The sequence below is a fragment of the Oncorhynchus mykiss genome, chromosome 4 (genome assembly GCF_013265735.2).
Source record: "Oncorhynchus mykiss isolate Arlee chromosome 4, USDA_OmykA_1.1, whole genome shotgun sequence".
In the NCBI taxonomy this organism is placed as follows: domain Eukaryota; kingdom Metazoa; phylum Chordata; class Actinopteri; order Salmoniformes; family Salmonidae; genus Oncorhynchus; species Oncorhynchus mykiss.
Genome location: NC_048568.1, coordinates 7,569,902 through 7,587,350, shown reverse-complemented (window position 1 = coordinate 7,587,350; position 17,449 = coordinate 7,569,902). Strand labels below are relative to the sequence as shown.

Genomic DNA, 17,449 nt, shown 5'->3' with positions numbered 1-17,449 from the left:
GTTCCAAATTGCGTTGGCCCACTCCAGGGCCCTACCTGTCAGGCAGGAGACGAGGACACTCACACTCTCCTCGTCCGAGGGAGCAGGCCGAACGGTGGCCAGGTAGAGCTCTAGTTGTAGCAGAAAGCCCTGACACCCCGCCGCCGCTCCATCGTACTCCCTCGGAGGCGTGATGCGCAGAGCGCTGGCACCGGATCCCGCTGGAGGAGATGGTAGAGTTACTGGTGGGAAAGTAGGTGGGGTAGTAGGGAGACCACTCCTCTCCCAACGATCCATCCTCTCCATCATTTGATCTATTGCTGATCCGATGCGATGGAGGATGGACGTATGCTGAAGGACTCTCTCCTCCAACGTGGGGAGAGGGGTGGTCGCTGCTCCTGCTGACTCCATCTGGTGGTGCGGGCTTCTGTAACGACGGGTGAGTGAAATGAGTGAGGAGTCCGATGCAGAGAGTGAAATGAACGGGAAAACGCTTTAATGTCCTTCAAATCGTAACAGGTCCAAAACATGGGTGAATGCCCAAAGCACTGGCGCTAAACCAACCCAAAACCTAGACACACACTGGACAGCGAAAAACCCAAAACCAAAACACGATACATCACCAAACGTAACAACCAACAAGCCCGCACAAACACCAGCGGGCAAAACAAACTTAAATAACACCCATCCCAAAACCCCAACAAGGAACAGGTGAAAACAATTAGACAAAAACAAACGAAAAGGAAAAAGGGATCAGTGGCAGCGAATAGACCGGCGACGACGACCGCCGAGCGCCACCCGAGCAGGAAGGGGAGCCACCTTCGGTGGTATTCGTGACAGTTGCCTTGTTAACCAAACAACGACTTGCTAGTTTAGCTAATTAAACCACCCATCTTAGCTTGGTAATATGAACATTTAATTCAGCTAAGCCAATAATGTTTTCAATTCGACTTTTGCTTTCAAAAGCAGCTTAAACGTAAAACATGTAAGAACTATAGCCATTGAAAAATTGGAGTAATCAAGGTGACAGACAGTGACACATTCAATACCACCTTGCACACTCTTGCCTGCATGTAGGGTGCAATCATTACAACAGTTGCAAACGAGAGTTTCTATTGGACAAATTAAAGTTTATCCCCATTTCATTCTGTTTTCTTCCATTTAAGAAATGTTTTTCAACAGATTTGGTGGTATGAATATACCCCTGAGCATATGCAAACACACTTTCAAGGCAGCCACATACAAACAGCATGATCACTTTTCTTGTTCTATAATTCCTTCTTGCATCTACACGCTCTGCTCCTCTCACCTTTTCTCTTTGCTTGTGGACTTCAGTGCACAACACATCAGTTGTCTGTGACCAGGCAAAACAAATATTCCAAACAAAACCTATCATAACCGCTAAACACTTCACACAGCCATATTTAGCTAACGTCATAGTCAACATAGCTACTAGAGATAACACGTTAGTAAACCCGCTATAATCATGCTGTAAGTGTTACACACCTCGGAAGTGGTCAGCAAATAATAAACATGAATTAACAGGATAAAATTATGAGACAGAGAAACGGTAGTGTTATTCAATAGTAGGCCTTCTCCAAGATTTATTAAAATATTGTTCTCTTTTTTAAATATTTTTGTTGTCAAAATCAATTACACATTACAATTGCATTGTAGTATTACGTCGTTACATTCCACATTTCAGTATAAAAAACAAAGGTCACAAATTCAAAAAACTATTGCCATACATCTACACATTCACATATTACCTATCACTAATGTTCAAATCAATATTCCATATAATCTGAGGTTATTCAATCAGTAGTATTTAGCAGCAAAATATATTTGCATTGTAAAAACCATCAAGAGGCTACATTATATTCTATATATATATATACAGTGGGGAGAACAAGTATTTGATACACTGACGATTTTGCAGGTTTTCCTACTTACACAGCATGTAGAGGTCTGTAATTTTGTATCATAGGCACAAAAAATCCAGAAAATCACATTGTATGATTTTAAAGTAATTAATTAGCATTTTATTGCATGCCATAAGTATTTGATACATCAGAAAAGCAGAACTTAATATTTGGTACAGAAACCTTTGTTTGCAATTACAGAGATCATACGTTTCCTGTAGTTCTTGACCAGGTTTGCACACACTGCAGCAGGGATTTTGGCCCACTCCTCCATACAGACCTTCTCCAGATCCTTCAGGTTTCGGGGCTGTTGCTGGGCAATACGGACTTTCAGCTCCCTCCAAAGATGTTCTATTGGGTTCAGGTCTGGAGACTGGCTAGGCCACTCCAGGACCTTAAGATGCTTCTTACAGAGCCACTCCTTAGTTGCCCTGGCTGTGTGTTTCGGGTCGTTGTCATGTTGGAAGACCCAGCCACGACCCATCTTCAATGCTCTTACTGAGGGAAGGAGGTTGTTGGCCAAGATCTCGCGATACATGGCCCCATCCATCCTCCCCTCAATATGGTGCAGTCGTCTTGTCCCCTTTGCAGAAAAGCATCCCAAAAGAATGATGTTTCCACCTCCATGCTTCACGGTTGGGATGATGTTCTTGGGGTTGTACTCATCCTTCTTCTTCCTCCAAACACAGCGAGTGGAGTTTAAACCAAAAAGCTCTATTTTTGTCTCATCAGACCACATGACCTTCTCCCATTCCTCCTCTGGATCATCCAGATGGTCATTGGCAAACTTCAGACGGGCCTGGACATGCGCTGGCTTGAGCAGGGGGACCTTGCGTGCGCTGCAGGATTTTAATCCATGACGGTGTAGTTTGTTACTAATGGTTTTCTTTGAGACTGTGGTCCCAGCTCTCTTCAGGTCATTGACCAGATCCTGCCGTGTAGTTCTGGGCTGATCCCTCACCTTCCTCATGATCATTGATGCCCCACGAGGTGAGATCTTGCATGGAGCCCCAGACCGAGGGTGATTGACCGTCATCTTGAACTTCTTCCATTTTCTAATAATTGCGCCAACAGTTGTTGCCTTCTCACCAAGCTGCTTGCCTATTGTCCTGTAGCCCATCCCAGCCTTGTGCAGGTCTACAATTTTATCCCTGATGTCCTTACACAGCTCCCTGGTCTTGGTCATTGTGGCGAGGTTGGAGTCTGTTTGATTGAGTGTGTGGACAGGTGTCTTTTATACAGGTAACGAGTTCAAACAGGTGCAGTTAATACAGGTAATGAGTGGAGAATAGGAGGGATTCTTAAAGAAAAACTAACAGGTCTTTGAGAGCTGGAATTCTTACTGGTTGGTAGGTGATCAAATACTTATGTCATGCAATAAAATGCAAATTAATTACTTAAAAATCATACAATGTGATTTTTGTTTTAGATTCCGTCTCTCACAGTTGAAGTGTACCTATGATAAAAAATTACAGACCTCTACATGCTTTGTAAGTAGGAAAACCTGCAAAATCGGCAGTTTTCAAATACTTGTTCTCCCCACTGTATATAGTGTGTCAATTTTCAAAAGCTACAAATGACTGGAGGCCTGTGCTAAACAATGCTACAACCATTACCTTCTAAACCTTCTAAGCTAACAGTACCTGAAACCCACTTGCCTAGAGCTAGCTAGCGTTTAGGAAAGCTACATTTGGTTAGCATAAAGCGAATAATGTCAACTGGGCTTTGTCACGCCATAGCAATTTTGTGTCATTTTACAAGGACATACAGTGCATTTGGAAAGTATTCAGACGCCTTCACTTTTTCCAGTTTTTGTTACGTTACAGCCTTATTCTAAAATTGATTAAACATGTTCCTCAAATCTACACACAACACTCCATAATGACAAAGCGTAAACAGGTTTTTAGAAATGTTTGGAAATGTATTAAAAATAAAAAACAGATAGCTTATTTACATAAGTATTCAGACCCTTAGCTATGAGACTCAATGGAGCTCCGGTGCATCCTGTAACTAGGCCACTCAAGGTGTACTAGCTAATTACCTAGTAAATACATAGTTATTACCCGTTATTCCCGAGCTGGAACTTAGTGGCACTGAATTTACAGTGTAAACTTGAGTCTACTGTCAAAACCCCAAGCCTATACAGTGGGGCAAAAAAGTATTTAGTCAGCCACCAATTGTGCAAGTTCTCCCACTTAAAAAGATGAGAGGCCTGTAATTTTCATCATAGGTACACTTCAACTATGACAGACAAAAGGATAACAAAAATTCTCCAGAAAATCACATTGTAGGATTTTTTTATGAACTTATTTGCAAATTATGGTGGAAAATAAGTATTTGGTCAATAACAAAAGTTTATATCAATAGTTTGTTATATACCCTTTGTTGGCAATGACAGAGGTCAAACGTCTTCTGAAAGTCTACACAACATTTTCACACACTGTTGCTGGTATTTTGGCCCATTCCTCCATGCAGATCTCCTCTAGAGCAGTGATGTTTTGGGGCTGTTGCTGGGCAACACAGACTTTCAACTCCCTCCAAAGATTTTCTATGGGGTTGAGATCTGGAGACTGGCTAGGCCACTCCAGGACCTTGAAATCCTTCTTACGAAGCCACTCCTTCGTTGCCCGGGCGGTGTGTTTGGGATCATTGTCATGCTGAAAGACCCAGCCACGTTTCATCTTCAATGCCCTTGCTGATGGTAGGCTTTGTTACTTTGGTCCCAGCTCTCTGCAGGTCATTCACTAGGTCCCCCCGTGTGGTTCTGGGATTTTTGCTCACTGTTCTTGTGATCATTTTGTGAAGAAGTTACAGGTCTGTGAGAGCCAGAAATCTTGCTTGTTTGTAGGTGACCAAATGCTTATTTTCCACCATAATTTGCAAATGAATTCATAAAAAATCCTACAATGTGATTTTCTGTATTTCTTTCTCTCATTTTGTGTCATAGTTGAAGTGTACCTATGATGAAAATTACAGGCCTCTCTCATCTTTTTAAGTGGGAAAACTTGCACAATTGGTGGCTGACTAAATACTTTTTTGCCCCACTGTATTGTCTTGAATGGGTATTTCACTTGGGCTCTTATATGACATTTCTGGTGTCCTCGTTCAAAATATTCTGCCTGCCGCTATGCAAAATGAGATTGATGTCCATAGTCTATTGTATGTTGCTAACTCGGGGTCTCTTCTGGAATGCAGGCAAACTCTCTCTGGAGGAGTTCATCAAAGGTGCCAAGAGTGACCCTTCCATCGTCCGGCTCCTGCAATCTGACCAGGGAACCTCTCGCTAGTTCTGAAGACAAATGGACAACCACACACAGTCCTGAACACAGGAAAGCGGACAGATGGACCCTGTATCATCCCCCATCCAACACACACAACCACAGTTCACACAAGAAAGAGGTGGAAGAGGTTCAGTTGTCGTTACAACACTCATACCTTATTCCATGTATTATTGTTTACATTAGCAGTAGTTCCCTAGCCTGATCCCAGATCTGTTTGTGCTGTCTTGTCAACTCCATGCAAACAGATCTGAGACCAAACTGGCAGTTTCCCATATCCCAATGCAGCAGTCTGAAAAATGCTTCCTACAGCGAATAATGTTTTCCGTTATGAAACATCCCATTCTGCATCCACAGTACCACTGATAGACTCTTACATTTCCTTGCAAATGTTTAAATGCTTAAGGTTTTATTTTTACTTGCCTTACTTCAGTCAAAGTGAAGTGCTTAATAATCGTAATATTTGTACTGAATGTATTACACTTGTATGTATTATGGACGTGTTACGGTAAGACGAAATCAACCAAAACTAATATTTTGTATATTAACCATCCTTATTCTTATTGTAATATTAGCTAGGAACAAGAGTTTTTCACAATGTACAGGTATTTCGAAAATGAATTTATTGCCCCCAACTGTAGAGGCAGTTCCAGTGTACTAAAACCAGTATCTTGTCATCTTTTGCAGTCACTGGTTTGTTTAACTCGAAAGGATAAACTAATTTCCAATAAGGAAACACTGGGGATACGCACCCTGAAGACTACAATGCAAATGTGTGCGTTCCCTTAGCGTTGTTTTTAGCTTGCTCCACCAGAAGCATCAGAATAGGGGAAAAAAACATAAGCAACTATCAGTTGTTCACTTCTCAGACACACGTCTTTGTGCTAGAAGTAGACTTGTACTGTAAAGAGATTATGCAACACAAGTCTCGGTGAAATGCTGCTTCTATGGTTTCTGTAGCTAGCGTGTCCATTACAGGCGACTAAAGTCCGAAAAACATGCAACCTTTGCAGTCTAGTTTCAGGGTTAGAGATTCACTACGGCCATGGCTGTGAATGACCTCTATCCCTGTGGAGTTAAACAAACCAGTATCTGCAAAAGATGACAACATACTGGTTTTAATACACTGGAACTACCAGTACAGTTGGGGGCCATAAAAATTTATTTTTCAAAATACCTGTGCTACAGCAATGGTACATTGTTAAAGTGAGAAACTCAATTATTTTGTGTTCCTAGCTAAAATTACATTGACAGTGAAGCTGGTCATTTCACAACACAGAATACACATACATAAATAATGATGAAACAGTATTCTCTTTTTATTTTGTAACAAAAATTTCATTTTGTTTTCACACAATCTAAATAAAGTTTTATAAGAAAAACAAGAAGTCCCACGGTATTGCCCTTTGTCCTGCACAGACACCGACAGAATAAAATAAAAATACGACAACTAAATCCCCCAAATATATATAGTCACATCAGGCCGGGCATGAAAGTGAAATCGAATACAACCATGTCTGATTAGCTTGACGTCAGAGTGGCGAAACAAGGAAGAGGGGACGGTTGCAGAAAGGAATGTTCCAACTGGACAGCCATATCCAGAAAACGCCTCCACTCTTTCCAAAAAGGTAGGGCCTGCATAATTAATGCAGTGACTAATATTCAGCAGGTCTGTGAGGCGGAGTCTTACAGACATCGACAGCTCATAAGTATTTTACCTATCCAGGCGTTGCAATATCTAAGCAGTGGAACTCGGCCGATGTGAGAAGCTGCAGGTGACTTTCTGACCCTGTTCAATTCACAGGAGGTTGGTGGCATCTAACTTGGGGAGGACGGGTTCACAGTAATGGTTGGAACGTTAGAAGTCGAATGGTATCGAACTCAAACACATGGTTGTAACGTTACAGCTATTATTATGAGCCAACCTCCCCTCAGCAGCCTCCTGTGGTTCAATTACTTCAGCAATGCATCCTTGCGTCTTTCCAACCTTCTTTGAAGTACTCACAGATCTGAATTTGTTGGACTGATGAAAGTAAACGGGTGGTAAGCTTCCTAACACCTCTCTAATCGCTTATAGATCTGTGTTAACCTGAAGGAAACAGAGGGAAGAATGCATTTCTCAACAGGGCCACACTCTCTTAAATGTATTTTATCTTCTGGGGTATTTCAGTAACGGGGCGACCCAGTCTCCAACTTGCTCCACGGGAGAGGAGAGACTGGCCATGCCGAGGTAGACCAGACAGACAAGATGTCGTCAAACCGGAACGCTGGGCTCACAACTCGTCCTTGCCAAAGTTGTCGTCTAGGTCCACGTCACTCAGGTCGTAGTCATCCTCCACGGGAAGCTGGGGATAAAAGAGGAGAGAGAGAGGATCGAGGACTGGGCAGGCAAACAATATAACATATTCATTAGAAACCAAACGTAAGAAAGCGAACCAAAACTGGGAGGGGTTAACTTTTTTGCACAACTTATTCTGTTCCCAAATATTCCCAATGATGTGCACAAATGAATAAGACCCTGTGGTGTATTCAGTGGGGTGAAACTATTCTCTTGGACATCTTATTGGTTCTACACTATCTCTATCTGGATGTTCTGTAACGTTACATCGTCATGAACTGGCCCGAGGCAAGACTTGGGTAAAGCTCAAATCACCTAGTCCAGCCAAAACTGTATTATGGTACGAGGACCTCGGAGGATCACATGTGACCTTTGACCACTCCCACTCACCTCGCCGTCTTTGCCGTCCCAGGCTTCGATAGAGTTGATATTAGGCAAAGCCCCGCCCCCGACGGTAGCAGTGGAGCCACGGCCTACAGACAGATCCCTAAAAAAAATAAAAATAAGAGAAATTTCCTTAAAATGATACTGTACCACACCTGATTAGCTGCTCTCCAGGACCCTAATTAGCTAAATCAAGTTGGAGCAAAAGCCTTTGTGACCCAGTAGCTCTACAGGAAGAGGGTTGGGTATGGACTACGTCCCAAATGGCACCCTATTCCAGTTATAGGCACTATTAAAGTAGTGCATTATATAGGGAATAGGGTGCCATTTAGGATGCATCCATGGTCTATACTATACTGTATAAAACACTAAATGGGCGCCCCTACCTGAGGAACTCGTGAATGCCAGTCTCGCTGAACGAGCCCTTGAGCAGGGCGAACTTCATCTTGCGGGCGTTGATGGCCGCCATGGCAGGGTATCCGAACCCTCCAATGCCCAGTGATGCCTCAAGCTCCATCTGAACACCAGCCTCAGTCCACAGCCAGCTAGAGAGAGAAGACTTGCATTGCTAATCAAACTAAATGGATGAATTTATACTGGGTTAAATTAATTAATCCACAGTCAGATCAAAATCATTCACAGACAGTTGTGTGCGTTTGAGATCAACTGCATTGGCTAATCCACAAATCCTATTGAGTACTAACATAGGATAAAATAACTTGTATATCAGTCGGTGATGTGTTCAAATGCAGGCTCTTTCTATATACTGACCCCCACATCTTCTTCTTGTACTTCTCTGCCATCTTCATCATCACCTCCAGGTAGCCATTCCTGCCTGCTGCACCTGCAACGAGTCAAGAAAGGGACAGTTTTGTACAGATTCAAAATTGCAAAAATCAATGAACCGTCATGAGGTACAACGCCACGTGCCATATCAAACAGCCTGAGAATAAAAGCATAAACGTGATCAGGGGACTAACTGAAGAGAGTAGTTCCATCTAACCTGTGTCCAGGATGTGGGGCAGCACAGCAATGACACAGAGCTGGTAATCATCGCAGGTCTTCTTCAGGACATCTGCATTAAGGATCTGAGAGTCACACACACACACACACATTCAGAATCTGTCTGTCAGAAGAAAAACACACTAAACATCAAAGTTAGAAGACATCCATTTAAAATATGTTATTGTTCTAATTAACTTTCATCCGGAGAGCATAAAACAATAACGGTGTAACGGTTCACCAAACCCACAGTTCAGTACTTTGATGTTCTGGGGGTCACGGTTCGGGTGTAGTACTGCGGAAAAATGAAATTCCAACAGTTATTGTAGTTAATTGTAGTTTATTTGGCTAAATTAAAAAGCACCCTATTTCTGGCCCAAGTACAGTTTGTGACATCATTCACAAAGTCACCGGCATTGTCTGTTGTGACAGGGGTCATTAAATTGGGCCTCTTGAAGTTCAAAAAGTTGGACCCGTTCCGAAATGGACGTCGGGCTTTCCCACCAGAACAAATATGTATTAATACATTTTTCAATATAGAGACCCGTTCCGAACAGGCCCTAGGACGACCAGTTCCGTATAGACATGTTGTGTCGTCAACATAGCATTATAAATATTCACTTACCTTTGATGATCTTCATCAGAATGCACTCCCAGGAATCCCAGTTCCACAAAAAATGTTTGATAAAGTTCATCATTTATGTCCATATACCTCCTTTTGTTAGGGCTTTTGGTAAACAAATTCAAACGCGCGTGCGTTTCCAGAGGAAAGGTCAGACATAGTCAAAAAAGTTATATTACTGGTCGTAGAAACATATCAAACGAATAGAATATATAGAATCAATCTTTAGGATGTTTTTAACATAAATCTTCAATAATGTCCCAACCGGAGAATTCCTTTGTCTGTAGAAAAGCAATGGAACGCGAGGTAACTTTCACATGATCGCGCGTCACAAGCTCGTGGCTGCTGGCATACCTCTGACTCATTCCCGTCTCATTCAGCCCCCCTTCACAGTAGAAGCCTGAAACAACATTCGAAAGACTGTTGACATCTAGTGGAAGCGTTAGGAAGTGCAAGATGACCAATATCCCACTATCTTCAATAGGGGCCGTGTTGAAAAACTACAAACCTCAGATTTCCCACTTCCTGGTTGGATTTTTTCTCAGATTTCTGCCTGCCATGAGTTCTGTTATACTCACAGACATCATTCAAACAGTTTTAGAAACATCCGAGTGTTTTCTATCCAATACTACTAATAATATGCATATATTAGCATCTGGGACTGAGTAGCAGGTACTCTGGGCACGCTTTTCATACAAAAGTGAAAATGCTGCCCCCTATCCCAATGAAGTTAACTAACCTGCAGATGAGCTTCAATGCCATTACAACTCTCTTTCCGTGGCCTCCAACTACTCTTAAATGCAAGCAAAACTAAATGCATACTCTTCAACCGATCGCTGCCCACACCTACCCACCCATCCAGCATCACTACTCTGAACGGTTCTGACTTAGAATATGTGGACAACTACAAATACCTAGGTGTCTGGTTACACTGTAAACTCCCCTTCCAGACTCATTAAGCAACTCCAATCCAAATTTAAATCTAGAATCGGCTTCCTATTTTGCAACAACGCATCCTTCACTCATGCAGCCAAACATACCCTCGTAAAACTGACCATCCTACCGATCCTCGACTTCGGCGATGTAATTTACAAAATAGCCTCCAGTAGAGTCTATCACAGTGCCATCCGTTTTGTCACCAAAGCCCCACATTACTACCCACCACTGCGACCTGTCCGCTCTCGTTGGCTGGCCCTCGTTTCATACTCGTTGCCAAACCCACTGGCTGCAGGTCATCTACAAGTCTCTGCTAGGTAAAGCCCCGCCTTATCTCAGCTCACTGGTCACCATAGCAGAACCCACCCGTTTCACGCACTCCAGCAGGTATATCTCACTGGTCACCCCCAAAGCCAATTCTTCCTTCGGCCGCATTTTCTTCCAGTTCTCTGCTGCCAATGACTGGAACGAACTGCAAAAATCACTGAAGCCGGAAAGTCATATCTCCCGCACTAGCTTTAAGCACCAGCTGCCAGAGCAGCTCACAGATCACTGCACCTGTACACAGCCATAACTACCTCATACCCATACTGTATTTATCTTGCTACTTTGCACCCAATAACTCTACCTGCACATTCATCTTCTGCAAATCTATCACTCCAGTGTTTAATTGCTATATTGTAATTACGTCGCCACCATGGCCTATTTATTGCCTTACCTCCCTTTTCCTACCTCATTTGCACACACTGTATATAGACTTTTTCTACTGTATTATTGACTGTATGTTTGTTTATTCCATGTGTAACTCTGTTGTTGTATGTGTCGAACTGCTTTGCTTTATCTTGGCCAGGTCGCAGTTGTAAATGAGAACTTGTTCTCAACTGACCTACCTGGTTAAATAAAGGTGAAAAAAATAAATAATACAAAATGACTGTAGTGGCACTTTGATGACTTGTGATTGGCGACAACAACAAGCTGCATAGGCTATTCTTGTTGAACAGTGGAGAACATACAAACATCTTATCTACAACTCTGTCCATCGCCATTGTAAGCGACTGTGCAGCCAAAATGTCCCCAAAAGGGTGGTAGGGTTAAGGGAAAATAAAGGACAATCTATTTTTATTTATTTTTTTAAATATGGGGGATTGGGAATGATGCAGAAAATGACATTAATGGAAGGCACAATCTGCAATATTAAAGCTGATCTACCCCCTAAAAAATATATGTTCCCAAATATGGAGATTTAAACAATTATGTAGGATCCTCTCCAATTCTGGTTTATCGATCCCACCATCTACTGGTCCCGGTTGCACCTCACAAAAGAATACTTTGAAATCACCAATTAAGATTATAATTTTGATTACAACGTGTGCATAGGCTGTAGTTGTTTTAACAGAATACCCTACAATGTTTTCAGCTCAGAATTTACTCATGAGGCAATGGCATACAACGCAGCGTAGGCATAGCCTATAGGCCTCGTGTTTAGATTTATATACTGAACAATAATATAAATGCAACATGTAAAGTGTTGATCCCATGTTTCATGAGCTGAAATTAAAGATCCCAGAAATGTTCTGAATGCACAAAAAGCATTGTACACAATGTGCTTACATCCCTGTTAGTGAGAATTACTCCTTTGCCAAGATAAACCATCCACCTGACAGTTGTGGTATATCAAGAAACTGATTAAAAAGCATGATCCTTAGACAGGTGCCGGGGGCTTTACTTGGCTCATCGCACTCTAGCGACGCCTTGTGGTGGGCAGTGCGCGTGCAGGCTGACTACGGTCGTCAGTTGTTTTCTCTGATACATTGGTGAGGCAGGCTTCCGGGTTAAGCGAGATAACTTTTTATGGCTGCAGGGGCAGTATTGAGTAGCTTGGATGAAAAGGTGCCCATTGTAAACGGCCAGCTCCTCAGTCTCAGTTGCTAATATATGCATATTATTATTAGTATTGGATAGAAAACACAAAAGTTTCCAAAACTGTCAAAATATTGTCTGTGAGTATAACAGAACTGATATTGCAGGCGAAACCCTGAGGAAAATCAAAACAGGAAGTGGCTTCTATTTTGAAAACTCCATGTTCCATAGCCTCTGCTGGATTTAAAGGGATATGAACCAGATTCCTTTTCCTATCGCTTCCTCAAGGTGTCAGTCTTCAGACAGTTTCAGGCTTTTATTTTGAAAAGTGAGCCAGAACGATAACAACGCGTCAAATGGTCACATGAGTTTTGGACAGCCATTGTTTTCCCCTCTCCTACTGTGAAAGACATTTGCGGTTGATATATTATCGATTATATATTTTAAAAACAACATGAGGATTGACTATAAAAAACGTTTGACATGTTTGTGGACATTATGGAAACTATTTGGAATTTTCGTCTGCGTTGTCGTGACCGCTCTTTCCTGTGGATTTCTGAACATAACGCGACAAACAAACGGAGGTATTTTGGATATTAAAATCATCTTTATGGAACAAACTGAATATTTGTTGTGTAACTGGGAGTCTCGTGAGTGAAAACATCCGAAGATCAAAGGTAAACAATTAATTTGATTGCTTTTCTAAATTTTCGCGACCAAGCTTCCTGATGCTAAGTGTACTTAATGTTTTGTAGTGCGATCGATCAATTTACACAAACGCTTGGATTGCTTTCGCTGAAAAGCATAATTTCAAAATCTGACACGACAGGTGGATTAACAAAAGGCTAAGCTGTGTTTTCCTATATTGCACTAGTGATTTCATGAATATAAATATTTGTAGTAATATTGCTATTCAGCGGTTGTTGATGACACTTATCCCGATATCGGGATTGCAGCCATAACAAGTTAAGAAGCGCAGTTTGGTGGGTCATGTTTTTTCGGAGGACGCATAACTCGACCCTCGCCTCTACCGAGCCCATTGGAGAGTTGCAGCGATGAGACAAGATCATAATCACGAAATTGTGGAGGAATGAAAAAAAACATTTACCTTTGTTTTTATGCTCTCCATCAGAATAAATTATCATATTGTACATGCAGACACGGACTCGCAGACACGGACCTCGAGCAGCTCCGGAGGAGCTGCATTGTCGGAGAACAGGTCCAGAGCCCCGGCAATGATGTCACCTCGGGTCCTTCCCCCCTGGTAGTCCTCAGGCTCCTCCCCTTTCTTGAAGATCTTAATGGTGGGAAATCCACGGATCTGCAGATACGGAGAGAGAAACAGGACAAACCTCAGTCCATGGCCACGTTCAGTTGGCAAACTTGGTGGAACATTGCCGATAGAGATGTCATGAATAGGCGAACGTGATTCCTAAACTTTCTGCTGTTGTGTACAGATGAACAGACAGTGGTGCACAGCTCATCAGTGGTGAGGCTACACTGATAGTATCTGACTGCTGTGATGTTTTGGTGGGTGTTTTCTGCTCACCCCATAGCGGCTGGCCAGACCTTGGTGCACAGTGGCATCCACTGCTCCAAGGTGGACCTTGTCCTTGGTCTGCTCCTTGACGGCCGAGGCTGCAGCCGCCCACTCAGGCTCCAGGCTCTTGCAGTGGCCACACCAGGGGGCAAAGAACTCCACTAGCCACACTTCACCACTGTTTAGAACCAGCCGGTCAAAGTTGTCGTCGGTCAGCTCCACAACATCTTTCTTACTGCCGCCGCCGCCACCACCACTCTAGAGAAAAACAACCACGAAGATACGTTAACTTAGACGCACCGCTTACACTCTGCTCAAAATATACAGTGCCTTCCGTAATTATTGGGACAGGGACACGCTGTTGTTGTTTTGGCTCTGTACTCCAGCACTTTGGATTTCAACTGACACAATGACTGAGGTTAAAGTGCAGACTGTCAGCTTTAATTTGAGGGTATTTTCATCCATATACAGGTGAATCATTTAGAAATTACAGAACTTTTTGTACATAATCCGCCAATTTTAGGGGAACAAAAGAATTGGGACAAATTCAAATATGTGTATTAAAGTAGTCAAAAGTGTAGTATTTGGTCCCATATTCCTAGCACGCAACAATTACATCAAGCTTGTGACTGACTCTACAATCTCGTTAAATGCATTTGCTGTTTGTTTTGGTTGTTTAGAAACATCTATTCTTATTTACAATAATAGTGACTCCAAAATGACACATTATTTACCATTCCTTTCCTTTGGCACAAAAAAGTGTGTAGAGTCACAAGTCTGCTGTAATCATTGTGTGCTAGGAATATGGAACCAAATACCAAAATCGGACTACTACAATACCAATAAGTGAATTTGTCTCAATACTTTTGGTGCCCTAAAAACAATGGGGGGGGGCGGGGGGGGGGACAGTGCTGTAATTTCTATACAGTTCATCCGATATGGATGAAAATACCCTCAAATTAAAGCTGACATTCTGCACTTTACCCTCATAGTCATTGTATCATTTCAAATCTGAAGTGCAGAGCCAAAACAACACATGTATCACCGTCCAAATAATTACAGAGGGCACTGTATGTTTCAACAAAAAGAGACTTGACATGATTCTTAAAACCCACACTGTCATTTTAAAATTCTTTCAACAGGTGGCTAAATGTTGTAGGACACTGGAGTCATGTGCAATAGGGTACAACGTAGCAAAACGTTTTGTAACGGAAAAAAACAATCTGTTATTATTGGACGAGATCAGATAGTAACTCCCCATTTCTAAACATTTTCTTCCTACTTAACATGACCCAGCCTAGGTGTAAGTAGTAGTTAGTTACCTGTCTACTGTAGTCAGAGCCACCCGACCTGCCACTCATCCTGTCCTTCACCAGAGTGTGAAGAGCATTCAGGGCCCCGTCCACAATGGCCTGGCTATTGCGCCCACCTGAGGGAGGGAGAAAGATTATTAACACCAGTTTCCTAAACGCCCCACAGTTTGGAAGCCACTACACTAGACACCAAAATAAAAACCAAAATAGGGATGATAAACTGAACTCATTTTTGTTTTCCATTGCAAAACCTTTTGCTATGGGTGTGCACTAATGAATACAAACCCAGGGTTGTGTTCATTAGGCACAAAAAGGAAGAAAATGGGACTGAAACAGGGAGGGACTACCTGAACCAATAAGAAATGCAGATGTATTTATTTTTTAATTGAAAAGCTATTAGACGTACCTTGGTAATCGTCGGGCTTGTTCTTATTGGCACCAAAGATCTTGATGGTGGGGAAGCCTTTGACACTGTACTGACCACCCAGGGAGTTGTGCTGGTCGGCGTCCACCGCACCGACCTTAACAATCCCCTGAGGGAAGAGAAAAAAGCGAGAGGTTACTGTCATTGGTATAGCTCATAGAGTGCTAGTGAGTTCCATTTGTTTTGTACTCAAAACTAGAAAGATATACACCCAGGCCATAGCAATCTCACAAAGTTGTCATGAAAAGGTACACTCTGTTTATTGTGAATTCAGTTATAGTGATCAAATTGTCCTGCACAGCTGTGATCACTGTATGTGGAATTCACTGTAGTAATGTGCAGTCTTTGTCTCTAGTGACATAGCACTGTAATAAAACATCTTAAGTTGATCTCATTTTGGTGTAATTAAACCAAAAGACAGTGTCATAACACTGCAATAACAAATGTGCAGTTTACCTTCAAGGCTGTAGCTGTTTTCTTCCAGTCAGCAGTCAGACTCTGGCAGTGGCCACACCTGTGGAGAGAAACAGTTAAGTCTGAGGCACCAGACTACACACAGCCTGATATAAAATCGACAAAGTGAAGTCTACACAAATCCCATGCAAAGAGTTTCATAACAAATCGGAGAGATAGTGAGTAATTCTGGTTTTGCATAGACCTGCAACAGATGTTTGTTGAGACAGGATGCGTGCAGTGGCTTCAAGATCATGTCAAAGGGAATATGGGTTTACTAATATATCAACTTCTTTATCATTGTCATAATTGACCCTTATAAACTGAGGGGTATTTAGTGAGGTGCCGTGATCAGAAAGCTGCAGAAATGTAATTGACACAATTCCCTATTCTGCCTGACAGACAATGTAATCCATTCTACACCAGACATTTCAATCTAAACATTTTCTAATGTTACACCCTCCTGAATGCACCCCCAGGTCTACAGTTTTGGTTGTCCCTACTTGACAGGATATTGGGATAAGGAGATTACGTACAACACTAACTACTGCTTGGTGACAATTTCACTCTCGAGCAAGTTCTCAGTATTTCATTGGGCCCAGGGAAGACTTGACCACTCACCAAGGTGCGTAAAATTCGATGAGCCATAGGCTGTCGCTCTGAAGAACCTCCCGGTTGAAGTTGGAGGGGTTGAGTTCAACCACATCATCGCTAGCAGAGTAGAAGCCTTGGACCATAAAGACCAGGGAACACCCCAACAGAGCTGGTGGGAAATAGGAAGGAGCTGAATGTGAGATGCGTCTGTTCACATTGTCATATTGCATACATAAGCAAACTAACACAACAGCACAATTCCATTGTCTACAGTTCAGCAGAAAAAAATAAGTATCTATCTATCTAGCTAGCTAGTTAGTTAGCATAGGTAGCTAGCGCTACAAAAGTTGGCACATCAAGCCAAACTGCAAATAACTATTTAACTAGTTAGTTAGCTTACAATACAGGAGCTGTTTGAGCCGTCATCGGGTATTCATTTTGCTGGTCGTCTTTTAAGCCATCCTGTAGCTGTCATTACTGTTAGTTCGTTTACAAGGCCACGAACATTCATATGGTTAGCTACAGTGAAGCAAACTGTAACCTGATTCAATAGCTAGCTAACGTAAGCAATCTTGCACACATCGTATTATGGCCACCATGATATTAACCTAGTTATAATACAAAAACATCCGAACACAAGCTGTTTACACTTTCTTACCAAGTAAAAGTCTCATGGTTCCCTGTGCACCTCTCTAATTTCTTGTCATGCACAGCGCTAGAAGAGAGGGCGACAAAATATTACCGTGGCCCACGCTGATTGGTTCTCCGCAGGCTGTGCCGCTCCATGTCCAATCAGAACTCGAC

At 42.4% G+C, this 17,449-nt stretch overlaps 2 protein-coding genes across 4 annotated transcripts in view; one reads left to right on the top strand and one right to left on the bottom strand.

Moving 5' to 3' along the window:
- LOC110522014 (hippocalcin-like protein 1) overlaps positions 1 to 6,567 on the top strand; it is a 22,588-nt gene extending 16,021 nt beyond the window's left edge. For both annotated transcript variants that reach the window (XM_021600074.2, XM_036975535.1), the window contains exon 4: positions 5,097 to 6,567. In XM_021600074.2, the coding sequence (XP_021455749.1) occupies positions 5,097 to 5,188 (92 nt within the window). In that variant the 3' untranslated portion in view covers positions 5,189 to 6,567. The remainder of the gene's footprint in view (positions 1 to 5,096) is intronic.
- Positions 6,475 to 17,449, bottom strand: LOC110522011 (protein disulfide-isomerase A6). Of its 2 annotated transcripts, none has more exons than XM_021600070.2 (12): positions 17,304 to 17,449; positions 16,673 to 16,814; positions 16,055 to 16,112; positions 15,581 to 15,707; positions 15,184 to 15,290; positions 13,871 to 14,119; positions 13,502 to 13,642; positions 8,905 to 8,989; positions 8,673 to 8,745; positions 8,288 to 8,446; positions 7,908 to 8,004; positions 6,475 to 7,524 (listed from the first exon to the last, which is right to left on the bottom strand). In XM_021600070.2, exons 1-12 carry the CDS (start codon positions 17,317 to 17,319, stop codon positions 7,453 to 7,455), a joined length of 1,326 nt encoding a protein of 441 aa, XP_021455745.1. In that variant the 5' UTR covers positions 17,320 to 17,449; the 3' UTR covers positions 6,475 to 7,452. The 2 variants fall into 2 exon arrangements, with proteins under 2 accessions (XP_021455745.1, XP_036831429.1); XM_036975534.1 differs by having other exon boundaries at positions 17,046 to 17,337.

Coding starts and splice junctions, on each gene's coding strand:
- LOC110522011 (XM_021600070.2), bottom strand. Junction 16,113..16,672: donor ATCGAATTTTACGCACCTTG/GTGAGTGGTCAA, acceptor TTCTCTCCACAG/GTGTGGCCACTGCCAGAGTC. Junction 8,746..8,904: donor GCCCCACATCCTGGACACAG/GTTAGATGGAAC, acceptor GACTCGTTGCAG/GTGCAGCAGGCAGGAATGGC.